Raw genomic sequence first — 12,038 nt, forward strand, 5'->3', positions numbered from 1 at the left:
ACATGATAGTGGAATGGACTGCTTGCTCTAATTTGAGACATTTCAGACAAGCTCCGTTCTTTACAAGTCAACCACTTCATCTCAGAAACAATTGTACCGTTATCTTCAAGTGTAGAACAATATTTCGCCAAAACATCGGATTCAAAGCATTTTCGTGACAAATTGTAGCGGTTTAAAGAAGGAAATAACTGCAGCGCACAAAATCAATGAGTGACCTATGGGGCCATGTAACTTTTAACAAAGGGATTAACAATCATGTTTTAAACACCGTATGTCAATTGGTCATTATCGTTAATCGAAAAACAAGTATACATTTAATATTCCAAATAGATTTAAAATTCTTGAGTTATTTTTGGTCTTTTTCCACTCAAACCAAAACCGCAAGAAATTCAGTATCGGCAACAGATGGCGGACAGAAAAAGGATCTGTCAAATGTGTGTGAAAACGGATTTTACTCGTGGCGATTCGTGTCATGACCGGCTACCGGTTCGGCAAACTTGTTTTTAAAAGAGCAGAGAGGTTAGATAGTTTGTTTACATACCTTTCTTGTGCGATTTTGCCCCCACGATGGCCGCTTTATAACATAGTGAAAATTAAATTAGGAAAACGTCATTAAATTCCATTGATTATATTGTTGCTAAAGTATGTAAGTTTGATCATGTCTAAGATTATATCTGAATATCTTGTGTTTGTGTTACTAAGTAGTGCCCTTTTACGGAGTTCAAAATCATAGTATATTTAATTTCCTTATCGACTATAGTTTGTGTATTCTACAGTATTTACTTTGGAAATTTTACTGCGCGTATCAGTAACGAACCTTGACGAAAGCAAAAAGCGCATCAAACTAGCATTTCTATCAAGAACTTTACACCCTTAATTTTTTTGACATGATTTTGCATGAATAACTTGAGATCACTCATCGTGGTCATATTTTTTCCCCTGTAAGTTCATTATTGTGTCTCATTTTGCGTATTCGCCTAAATAGGATTACGATTTTAAACACTCCATTCATATGCGCAACAAACGTTAGTTTTACTGCAAAAATGGGAGGAAATAATCCAACTAGCGCGCAAGCATCTTTCTGGAAAACCTTCGCATGACTACATCATGATCAACACACCCTCAGAAAAGTAGGATTAGACCTCGATAAACCTTTATGAATAAACTAGGGATGGATGACTCAAACTGACTTCTTGAACTACATCACTTTTGTGCAAGATGATATTTTTCACAAAAAGTTAACGAAATATTTTCACAAGAAGTTCACTTATCCAGAGATTTGTCTGACGTCACTCGGTGGTTGCCAAGGTTACAGGAGAAGAAACAATATGGCGGCCCGAAAGACGGTAAAAAAACCTGACAAAACGACAATTTTACCTCCCCTAACCTCAAATTATGTTCGACCGAAGCAAAAATCTGGCAAAAAGTTAGGGAACTTTGGAGCTTATATTCTATTACCTTCGTTGGATCCTGTGCAAAATATGAACGCTATTTACGATGTTAGAATGTTTTGTAAACGTCTTTGTGAGAGGTATCTCGCTTGGAAAGTTTGGCAGAGAGAAGTGTTACTGTGCAGTTTGTCTGAGAAATGTTCCGTTAATTTATTAACATCGTTATCTACCATACTGGAACCTGTATTTCATCGGGATTTTGTGTCGAGATTGCATGGTAGATACCCCGATTTTCAACCAAAAATTTTGTGTGTGAAGAAAAGATTAAAAAGAGTAAATAAAAGCATTGACGTTGAGGTTGAAATCGACAAGAAGACATTAGATAATGTAAATGACAAATCAATGGTTGATAATGTAAAATATGATGAAGGTAATGAAATATCCACAGAACAAGTGGAAGCAAGTATTGGGGAGCAACTGGATGATAACAACAGATTACCATTAACTGATTTGATAAAAGAAAGTTTAGTAAAAGCTGATAAAGAAGCAAGAAATATAACAAATGCCACAACATGTGAAGCAGACAAGTGTAGGTCTTGCCACGTTCACACTGCAAATATTTACAACCAAGATACAGGCACAAGATTTTTCTCTGCATCACGTTTTAAAAGACTAAGCGAGATGAAAGCAAATTGTTCGCATAAATCCAGGTCAGAGCTTGGGCCACGTATCAGTGAGTTGGATCAAAAGTGTTTTAAGCATCGTCGGTGGTGGTCAGCAGATCCAAAGGAGAAGCGTTTAGTTCCAGCGAAAGGTTTAAGTTTATGGAAATATTTCAGTCGACAGCTAAATGAAGTGAATGAGGTGATTGTGCTTCTTGAAAATTTGATTGTGAGATGTTCAAATATCTTGACTTGAGAGAAGAAAGGCGTTAATGCTAAATGAATATAAGTTGGTCTAAATAGGAGTGCACCTCGATCTCCCCATCACCTGTAAGATATGGCTCTGAGGGGTAAATTTTTTTTAATTTTATAATGAAAATGAAAAGAGAATGGTAGCATGTGGTGATCATGAAAGAGTTCATATCATTTCTGAAGTCATCAAATCATCAGATCCAGAGCAGATTAATTTTTTTGCTCAATGTCTAATACAAAGGTAATGTACGTAGATAAGTTACTTCACTCTTGTGCATGCTTCTGCCACCTGTAGATGGTATTTCCTTCTTGTCTTTGCATTCCCTCCTGTCGATCATTCTCTTTCAGTCTAAAAATGTCAGTTTTCAATCCTGCTCTTTGTCTTTAAAGTATATTTTAAAGTGCATTACATTCTATCTTTACAGACTGAAAGATCACACTGACCTGAGCATCCTTCCTGATCAAACTCTTCTCAAGATATTTTCCACACTTGATGCAAAAACGTTATGCCAAATTTCTCAGGTTGCTTTAATTAGTCATAATTTGTCCAGGTTAGATCAGAATTTCTAAGTTTAACTTTTTGTTTGCATGGCATCAAAGGTGTCAAAAAGATGGCGATATTTAGCTGAGGATGGAGAATTGTGGAGGAACAAATGCCGTCAGTTAGGTTAGACAGAAATCTGCTCTAAATCTTCAAAGTATATTTTTCAACTAGCTAAACAATGTAGCTTTAGTTTCTATGTATATTTCACTTTTTCTTGCCTTGAAATTCCATCAAACACCATCCTTAATTTAGGATTATCAAATGGGGTCAATGACCTGATTGTCTTGATTGAGAAATCTGCTGAGAATCACACAATCGACTGGAAACAAGCTTATCAAGAGGTATTGAAATTATTTCAGCGATCTACACAACAAAACGAGAGTCAAGTCAAGATTCAAGAGGATGAGGATATTGAAGGTTGGTTTTGATTAAGATGTGCGCATGTGTGGTAAAAGTTAAAGAATAAAGTTTATGACAACTACATAGATTTCTCTGTGGTAGTTTTAGAACCAGTGGAGCCTACGAACGCATCATCAGAGTCTCAAATAAGTAAGTTTTATGTATCTATATAAATCAGCTTGTGTTCTGGAGTGAACGAGGATTAAGACTCACGTTTTTTTGTCTGTTTTATGCCATTTTTCACAGCTCAAATAACTTCTGAAAATGACGAAATTAGCGAGCAGGAGTTAAGTACAACAACAGGTGATGCTTTAATGGAGCTTAAACTAATTGTCTTTTAGCGCTCGAAATAGTTGAGTGTCGCGTGATAGGGGAATGCGTTGGAGTATGACTTGCATTTGTTGTTTGACGTGAGAAGTGAAGAGAGTGACAAATGACGTAGCAGAAAAGCTCACGTCAGAAACCTTGCTTTCTTTCCGGTTTGTCTTTATAATCAGGGGCTTCACCTTGCAGGCGTAATGCGCTTTATACGTTGTGTGATTTGAACTTCTCTTTTCCAACTTTCTGCACGTAACAGCTGACATTCAGGTGGAGTATTTTGATCTGACGCCCGTTTCGGACGGTGATGTGGCGTCAGGACCGAGTTCACCTGTTGATGATTTGGTGGGAGGAAATATGACCATGTTGGAAGACGTTTTATCTGAATTGGGTGATGATGGAAAGCAAAAAGTAGAAGTCCATGAAGAAATAGCTTATGATATTAGACCAAATAAAATACAACCACTAAACGAAATGGTATGTTTTCCTTAAAAGGCCTCATAGCATTTTCACACAGGCTTTAGTTCTATTCAACCTTCTCGCCCACACGACACACCCATGGTAAAATCCTTTTATTTCCAGGAGGATTTTGAAAATGGCAATCATCAGCTGGTCACAGTTGGTGTTCATGATGTCAAGTCTGTGAAGAGAGTTCGCAAGCTTCAGGTGTGAAAAAAGACTTAAGCAAATAAAGCAATCCACGTCTTTCATAAACCCTTCATTTACGCTGACTTGATTCAATATTCCAGGGTCATATGGATGGCGTGTACACTGTGCAGTTTGATCTTAAGAGATGTTTGACCGGATCCGCTGACCGTATTTTGAGGTATGATTTAGTGCAATCTTTCGTGAAATGTTGTCTGAGTATTTTCAGGCGTTGAAATGATGAAAGAGATGATCGTAGAAACACACACTTCTTTTTTTTCTCCCATAAAAGTTGGTTTCAGGGAATGTACTTGGTTAAACTAGGAAGGGTATTTTAGATCTTTGATTCGCAAATTCGACACGACTTGTATAATTTAGGATGTGGGATGTCAGGACTGGACGATCGATTAGAACAATGATCGGTCATTTGGTGAGTGTGTTGATGTTTTAAAACATGGATGCAATAGTTAAGATCTTTCTCCATTCATTCGTTCGCTTTCGCGACATGTTTATAGACAAAATTTGATTCGTCTTCAAACGACATCTTTATAGACAAATTGATGTTCTTCCTAGGGCGGTGTTCGTTGTGCACAGTTTGATAATGAAAAGATCCTAAGTGGGTCATGGGATACAACAATTATGGTATGAACCAATGAGTTTATTATGTCTTTGAAGCACCAGGAGAAAGAAAGAATGTAATTTTATTTTTAGATTTGGGATGTTGTAAAATTCACGTGTATTCGTATTTTGCGTGGTCATCAGGGATGCGTGTCTTGTCTTCGTTTTAATTCAAAATATCTGTGAGTATATTTCTGTTAAATTTGTCATTTTGTTCCCCATTCAAATGATTCAATGTTCCTGCTACGAGGATGACAATATCTTTTTCTGTAGTGCAAGTGGTTCTCATGATATGACTGTCAGGATATGGGATGTGGATACATGGGAGTGTTTACGTGTTCTTGAGGGACATACAGGTACACTAGTTGTTATTACAGTTACTAACGCTTGTCATCTCTCGTCATGTCTGAACGTCAATTATTTTGATTTCATACAGGTGAAGTGACGTGTCTATTCCAGGGTAGAAGAGTTTTGCTCACTGGTTCCACAGACAAGTAAGAAACAACTTTCTGAGGTTGTGTGGCATCATCATCCAATATACAAACGATATTTGTTTGATTAAGGACTATCAAACTGTGGAATGTTGAAAGCGGTGAATGTGTGAAGACTTTGCTAGGACATAACAGCTCTGTTCTTGCTGTCCAGGTTCGTTCTCAACGTTATTTTAGTCTTGACTGAGTAAAGGATCGACTACTTCTTTCCCGCCACTTAAAGTCATATTCTCCCCAGGTCTGCCGTGCCCTCGTCATCAGTGGCTCTGAAGAAGGCAAAGTAATGTTCTGGGATATCGAACAAGAGTCACCTGTGGCGATTATTCAAGCTCATGACGGACCATGTAACTGTCTGTATGTTTGGGGTAGTCATTTTCTTTCAGGGGGAGGGTAAGCAACACTCCATTCTTGTTCTTATTAATTTGTTTGAAAAAATGATCAAGTATGAAGGCTGAGCCAGTTTTTGACCAATATTTTTAGAGATGCTTTAGTGAAACAGTGGGATATCAGTACCATGACGTGTCTTCGAACTTTACAAGGACACAACGGGCCAGTGCAGGCTGTCAAGGTGAGTTTGAGTTGACGGAATCATTGCGTTAGCTATAGTTTGGACGTAAAAAAAGTATAGTTTGGACATAAAGAATTGTTCACATCAGTATTCATTGCCCTCTGAGAAGGTGATGCAAAATATGGCTGGGCAAAATTCGATGAAAAAGTCGCTTCGTGAATTTAACGAATGTTTTCCTAGATGAACTGGAGTAAAATCATTTCGTCCTCCGAAGATGGAACTGTTCGAATTTGGGATTTAGAAGCGCCTGTTCATAAGGTGGGGAACATTGGATGCAGCTAACTAGTCGAGTCTTGTTGTAGAATGAAAATATCAGTTTATTCATGTACCTTTCAAAAACCTGTTTCCGCGTCTGGTTGTTCACCGGAAACTCATTGCAAGAAAAAATTGGCTTGTGACGGTTTATTATAACTCCAGGGTTAAGCGTCTAATACTCTTCCTGTTTCTAGCTTCATCGTCAGTACAATAAATTGGAAAACTCTTTGCTCCCTTTTGATACATTGGAACAAGACGATAACGAGCCGTATAGGATGCCGTGATGGTGATGGATATAGAGGAAGTTGGTGGATGTCAATGTGCAGTATGTGAAACCTTACCCCTTTATATCTATTAATATACCTTTAGCACAAAATGCGCGCCCAATAATTATAGCCACGAAAATGATAGCTATTATTTAGGCAACTGTCGATTGCTATGGTGACAATATGTAAATATGTGTAAACAGTTTGAATTGAAATATCTGCAAAGGTATGCGAAATATTTAACTGAGAACGAACGTATATGTATAAAATGTATATAAATATAGTGAATCGTAATGGAGATGAATTTAAAACTACGACTTAGCTGCGAAATTACAAGGAAAAAGAAATAGATTAAAACGAAAAGTACGAGATATATGTTTAAAGAAATTCCGATTATGAGTTTGCATTGGCATTGCATGAATTGATCGAATTTTTCTTTCGGTTTTAATCATTCTCTGAGACGTGCCTCTTCTTAACGTCAACAAACAGAGTTTGATTTATGAAGACTTTCAGTTTATTGGATAACAAAAACATAGTTTGATTGTTTGACAATTAAAACAAGTCAAAATGACGGTATGTTAAAAAAACAAACGTTCACAAAGTCTGGGTATGCTCTTCTTGGCAGGAAAACAATCAATTCATAAACTTTATCGTTTTTTTCAAAAGCAACATCCTGAGTGTTTTCATTCTATTCAACAATCCTGCTGCTTTCTTGTCAACCGCACGACGTGATATTCTAACTTCCCGCGTGGCATATAATATACTAACACAATATGATATGGTCACATTTGTCGATCGATAAGGTTATCAACAAATTTTCTATTTTGGTGTTAATTACTCAGATCTTTTTCTAGAAGCTTTTAGTTTGAATTAAAAAAAACATTTTTAATGCAATCGTTGTTTTCGCCTTTCTATATTGTTCAATTAAATATGATAATCTGTTCGACCCGACCTTAACTTATGGCTTTTTTTATAAAGAGAATGGATTTGGAATGTGCTTTAATTCTCTCTCCGTTATACAACACTTTAAGATACGAACGACTTTTTTGAACTGTTCATCAACAACTGTTTCAGTTTGCGATGATGTTTACAAGAACTCTTCGGCCAACGCACTTAGAAATTAATTGTGTTTGTACAGCACATTTCCGCTCTCGTTTAGCTTCCTTAATCCGCTTTTGTGTAGGAGTGACAGTAACAAAGAATGTAAGAAAATACCTTGGGAAGTTGATAAATTAATCTGATGAGTTTCGAAGTGTAAAAAATACAATTTTATTTCATCAAACATTATTATAACTTTTACATGGAAAAGTTGACTTATCAGTTGTAGCTATCTTCCAAAATTGTCTACATCCACTTATTCTACTACAATTACAATGGATCAACGTGTTTTCACTGAACTAAAGTCTAGCTATAGCCGGGAAAATCCAAAAATTGACCTTTTCGTGTTTTTTCACCGCTTAAATTCCCCTCAACTTTCATTCCATTGAAACGTTGTTGAAGTTCAATGACTGAGGTTGATCTACGAAAGTTTGATAATCGTTCCAAAGTGCTTCGTCTGTGCTCTCGCGAGAGTTTAAGACCTCGTGATTGTGTTATCCACGGGTGGTCCAGAGCGTCGCTTGCTGTAATACGATCATTCTGATTCTTCACCAACATCTCTTGAATGAGGTCATTGGCTAAAAATGATACAGGCTCTTTTTCGTCCGTGCCAAGAAAATCAACTTCAGAGCCGATGATTGCTAAAAAAAGTTTGTTCGTATCTTCGGACCAAAACGGAGGCGATCCATAAAGAAGAATGTACATGATTACTCCACACGACCAAACGTCTACAGGATACCCAAGCGCTACTTCCATGATCGTCTCTGGCGCTAAGTACAACGGGGCTCCGCTAGGAGCACATTCCATGCGATTCTTTCCATTTTCAAGTCTTCTCGCAAGACCAAAATCGACGAGTTTCACAACGCTACTCATTTCCTTCTGATACAACATAATATTATCTGGTTTCACGTCACGATGGATGATTTTATTCACATGCAAATAAGCCAGCGCACTAAGAATCTGTTTGATGTACAGACAAGCGTTTGTCTCAGTATAAGTTGATTTTTTCAATATCTCATCGAAAAGGTTATTTCCTGGTACCAACTCCATGACGAAAAAAAATCGGTCGTTTTGCAAGAAGCATTCGAAAAGTTTCGCGATATTTAGATGTTCCAAACCATTCCAAACCTTTGCCTCGGTTAATGCTCGTATGTACGAACTATCCTCGAAATTATCTTGAAAAGAGACTTCTTGTATTTTCACAGCATATTCTGCTCTCTCTTCACCTTTTTTACAGCATTTGTACACTTTCCCAAATGTGCCGGCGTTCACGTAGTTCACGTAGGTATATTTTGACTCAAAATCGTTGTGTATCTTCAATTCCTTAGGCTTAAAGGGCGAATTAGTTGAACTTTTTGTCGTCAACATTGTTTCCCTAAATGAATGCTAGCAGCTAACGCTGTGTTTTTATGTGGGCGACCTTCGGAAATACCTGCTGTGTGTGTTTGCTTAGATCAGTCGGAATACAGCGAGCCGACGGAACTAGATTAATCGGTTAAATCAATTCCTACTCAAAACCAGTTCCAATTTGCCAAACCAATCACAGAGACGAAGCAGGTAGAAGCAACATAAAGCTCGCTTGGTTCAAGACAAAAGACAAAATCATATTTCACAACACATTCAACCATTATTTTCACAAAATATGCGAGATGTTGTATTTCACACTTTAAATATAATCCTCTCCATACCATTGCTTAATTCCTTTGCGGTAGAAACAGGAAAATTGAATGCATATGACTTTGTTTTCATTTCGCTGTGACCTTGAGAGTATAGGTTATGTTTTCCGATTGTGCTTAGTTGATGGAAATATGGATTGTAGCAGCAATGATTACTTGCTTGTCATCATGAACATGCCTGTCAACAATCAGAACATTTTTTCGGTCGATCCAAAGACGAGATAAGATGAAGCGGATGTGCGCGCATTACTAGTAGACGGAAATGAACGAGTGGTCTCGGAAAGCGAAATAAGAATTTATAACAGACTGGAGCCCCAGTTTTTCACTCATTGGGAATGTTTTAATAGTAAATTGTTGGTACTTCATACTGATCTAGATCCTACGAGTATCCTCAATATTTTCTTTGATTCAAACTGAACTTCAACTCAATATTGATTCAAACTGAAAAACTGTTTTTTTTCTTTCCCTGCAAGCACATCATTTTGCCTGCATCATTTTAAATCAGTTTTCAAAAAATGTCATGGTTGGTTTATGTTATATGCCTGATGGTCACGCGTTACTCCTGGCGATAAGAATGATTCTTAAATCATTCTATGTTCTTGTCATGTTGATCAGTGACTAATGAATGCTTTGTTTTGCGTCAAGTCAAGACGCTGTAAGATGTCTGTTTGTTTGCACGAATCAGTAGAGTTATAGTGTTTCAACTTTGGTATAATCATAATTTGCAACTTCAGTCACAACAGACCTCCTTCATGGAGTCTGTTGATTATTCCATAACGTTATTTTATGTAGCAATTTCTATAAAATTGTAACATCTTTCCAAACTACCAGAGTTGCAGAAGTTTCACAAGCTTGATCGACTTGCCATCATAGCAAGTTTCGGTGAATCATATTCGATGATATAAAATACTCACCAGTTCTATATAGTTTTATCAAATCTACTTCGAACGAGACTTAGAGCAAGTCTAAACCTGCTACAAACCGGTGGACTATAAATGCTGATGCAGCGTTTATTACCGCATTAGTTAAAGGAGCAGGACTGGTGACGAGAATGAGCCTGCGATGCAGCCCTGAATGTTCGAAGAGAACTCCCCTCCTTTCTTTTCCTTCATGTGGCTGGTTTAGAAATAGTTTGGTAAATTTCCTTTATTTTAACATGAAATTTCTTCCATAATCTGCCAGATTTCCCCGCTGTTTTTGGCCTTAGTAGATAGCTAATATTCCACTATATTTTATGTCCAAAGCCTATTTTTCCAAGATGCAAATTTTCGTCAAAACCTTGACGGGAAAGACCATTACTTTGGAGGTATGAGCTTCCATTTTTTGTTATGTCCACGTGTTGTTGGGTTGTGTATGCTGGTTATCGTGTGTGCTTTTGATTTAACATTTAAACGTTTTCTAATGGTTAGGTTGAACCCAGTGATACTATAGAAAATGTGAAAACTAAAATTCAAGACAAAGAAGGTATGTTTGAATGATTATATCCTAATGAAAGTATGAATTGTTTGCCTAAAAATGTGTGTTTTGACAATATGAGTGTTCAAGTTGAGGAAGGATGATATATGATTCCTTCCAATATGAACTCGTGCACAGCAAATGCTCTGGCTTCTCAAAGGCATAAGAAATTTTATCAAGTAATGACTATTAAAGTTGTACTAGGTAGTTGACTCATAATATTAGATTATACTCAGGCTATTTATTTGACAACAAATAACATTTCATTGGTGCATCATCCACAAACATAGCTAACTGTAAACGTGCTTTCAATCTAGGTATTCCTCCTGATCAGCAAAGATTGATCTTCGCTGGTAAACAGTTAGAAGATGGTAGAACTTTGAGTGATTATAACATTCAAAAAGAGTCAACTCTCCATCTTGTTCTTCGACTCCGTGGTGGAGGCAAAAAACGAAAAAAGAAGACTTACACAACACCAAAGAAGAACAAGCACAAAAAGAAAAAGGTAAACTGGAATTTATAAAAAAGCTCTTACAATGGAGTTGGACTCTGTTTTTAATCAAACTTTTCGCTCACCTGACCTAAATGTTTGATCCCGACTCCATATTTGATCAGGAATTTTTCTTTTTTAAAATCTGATCTTTTTGCGTTCAGGTAAAACTTGCTGTGCTCAAGTATTACAAAGTAGATGAAAATGGCAAGATCACTCGTTTAAGACGAGAATGTCAATCAGAATCCTGTGGTGCTGGTGTTTTCATGGCTAGCCACTTTGATCGTCAATACTGTGGAAAATGTCACCTCACATATGTTTTCAATAAGCCCAGTGAAGGCAAATAGATGCATTTGATGTGAAATAAATCTAAAAAAAAATCATTTTTCATTTGCTTTTGCTTTCCTGTGTCCAAACAAATGATACCTCCAACTCAACCTCTGTTCTCTTCCAAACCAGGGTAAGTAATGGGGTGGCTGTGGTCGAATCTTGCTGAGCGCAATTAATGATAATTAGAATGCGTCACAATTAACGGTTGGCTTTTAAAAGCGAACTTGAATGTTAGGTTCTTTCCAAAACTAGTAATGGCTGAAAAACCAAATGACATCTTGCACGATTTTCACGAAATCCTCCAACGATGTTGCAAACTTGAAGATACGCTTCTGAGAAACGTGGAACTGTTAAACTGCATAAAAAATAACAAAGCAAACGCGACAAAAGACCTGGAAGATGGCAAGGAAAAACTGCTGGTTTTAAGACATAAAACAGACGAGCTTGAATCAGAGATGAAAAAGTTGACAACAAATGATTTTATAAATAAAGAATCGGACTTGGAATCGCTAGAAAAACGCTGCGCGAAAACTGAGAAAATCTATGAAAAAAGCAAAGAAAAATTTCAGCAATTGTTGGA

The 12,038-nt window shown here is 37.0% G+C and overlaps 3 protein-coding genes across 4 annotated transcripts; 2 read left to right on the forward strand and 1 right to left on the reverse strand.

The window, feature by feature from the left end:
- The first annotated feature begins 1,001 nt into the window (after positions 1–1,001).
- LOC114532504 (F-box/WD repeat-containing protein 7-like) lies at positions 1,002–7,209 on the forward strand. Of its 2 annotated transcripts, none has more exons than XM_028554020.1 (20): positions 1,002–2,255; positions 2,440–2,546; positions 2,731–2,827; positions 2,906–2,972; positions 3,102–3,266; positions 3,357–3,398; positions 3,495–3,551; positions 3,826–4,043; positions 4,149–4,232; positions 4,316–4,392; positions 4,590–4,641; positions 4,785–4,853; positions 4,923–5,011; positions 5,103–5,185; positions 5,266–5,323; positions 5,393–5,474; positions 5,559–5,710; positions 5,801–5,888; positions 6,069–6,146; positions 6,338–7,209. In XM_028554020.1, the coding sequence occupies exons 1-20, from the start codon at positions 1,176–1,178 to the stop codon at positions 6,425–6,427; spliced, it is 2,835 nt and encodes a 944-aa protein (XP_028409821.1). In that variant the 5' UTR covers positions 1,002–1,175; the 3' UTR covers positions 6,428–7,209. The 2 variants fall into 2 exon arrangements, with proteins under 2 accessions (XP_028409821.1, XP_028409820.1); XM_028554019.1 differs by having other exon boundaries at positions 1,003–2,255; positions 3,351–3,398.
- Positions 7,210–7,690: 481 nt separating this feature from the next.
- On the reverse strand, positions 7,691–9,480 carry LOC114532440 (calcium/calmodulin-dependent protein kinase type II delta chain-like). The gene has a single exon (XM_028553943.1). The coding sequence runs from the start codon at positions 8,873–8,875 to the stop codon at positions 7,814–7,816; it is 1,062 nt and encodes a 353-aa protein (XP_028409744.1). The 5' UTR covers positions 8,876–9,480; the 3' UTR covers positions 7,691–7,813.
- A 788-nt stretch (positions 9,481–10,268) lies between these two features.
- LOC114532392 (ubiquitin-40S ribosomal protein S27a) lies at positions 10,269–11,522 on the forward strand. Its single transcript, XM_028553884.1, has 5 exons — positions 10,269–10,318; positions 10,428–10,489; positions 10,593–10,647; positions 10,956–11,143; positions 11,293–11,522. The coding sequence occupies exons 2-5, from the start codon at positions 10,442–10,444 to the stop codon at positions 11,473–11,475; spliced, it is 474 nt and encodes a 157-aa protein (XP_028409685.1). The 5' UTR covers positions 10,269–10,318; positions 10,428–10,441; the 3' UTR covers positions 11,476–11,522.
- The last annotated feature ends 516 nt before the right edge of the window (positions 11,523–12,038 follow it).

The sequence above is a fragment of the Dendronephthya gigantea genome, unplaced genomic scaffold (genome assembly GCF_004324835.1).
Source record: "Dendronephthya gigantea isolate DGI-Jeju-01 unplaced genomic scaffold, DenGig_1.0 000079F, whole genome shotgun sequence".
Classification (NCBI taxonomy): Eukaryota; Metazoa; Cnidaria; class Anthozoa; order Malacalcyonacea; family Nephtheidae; genus Dendronephthya; species Dendronephthya gigantea.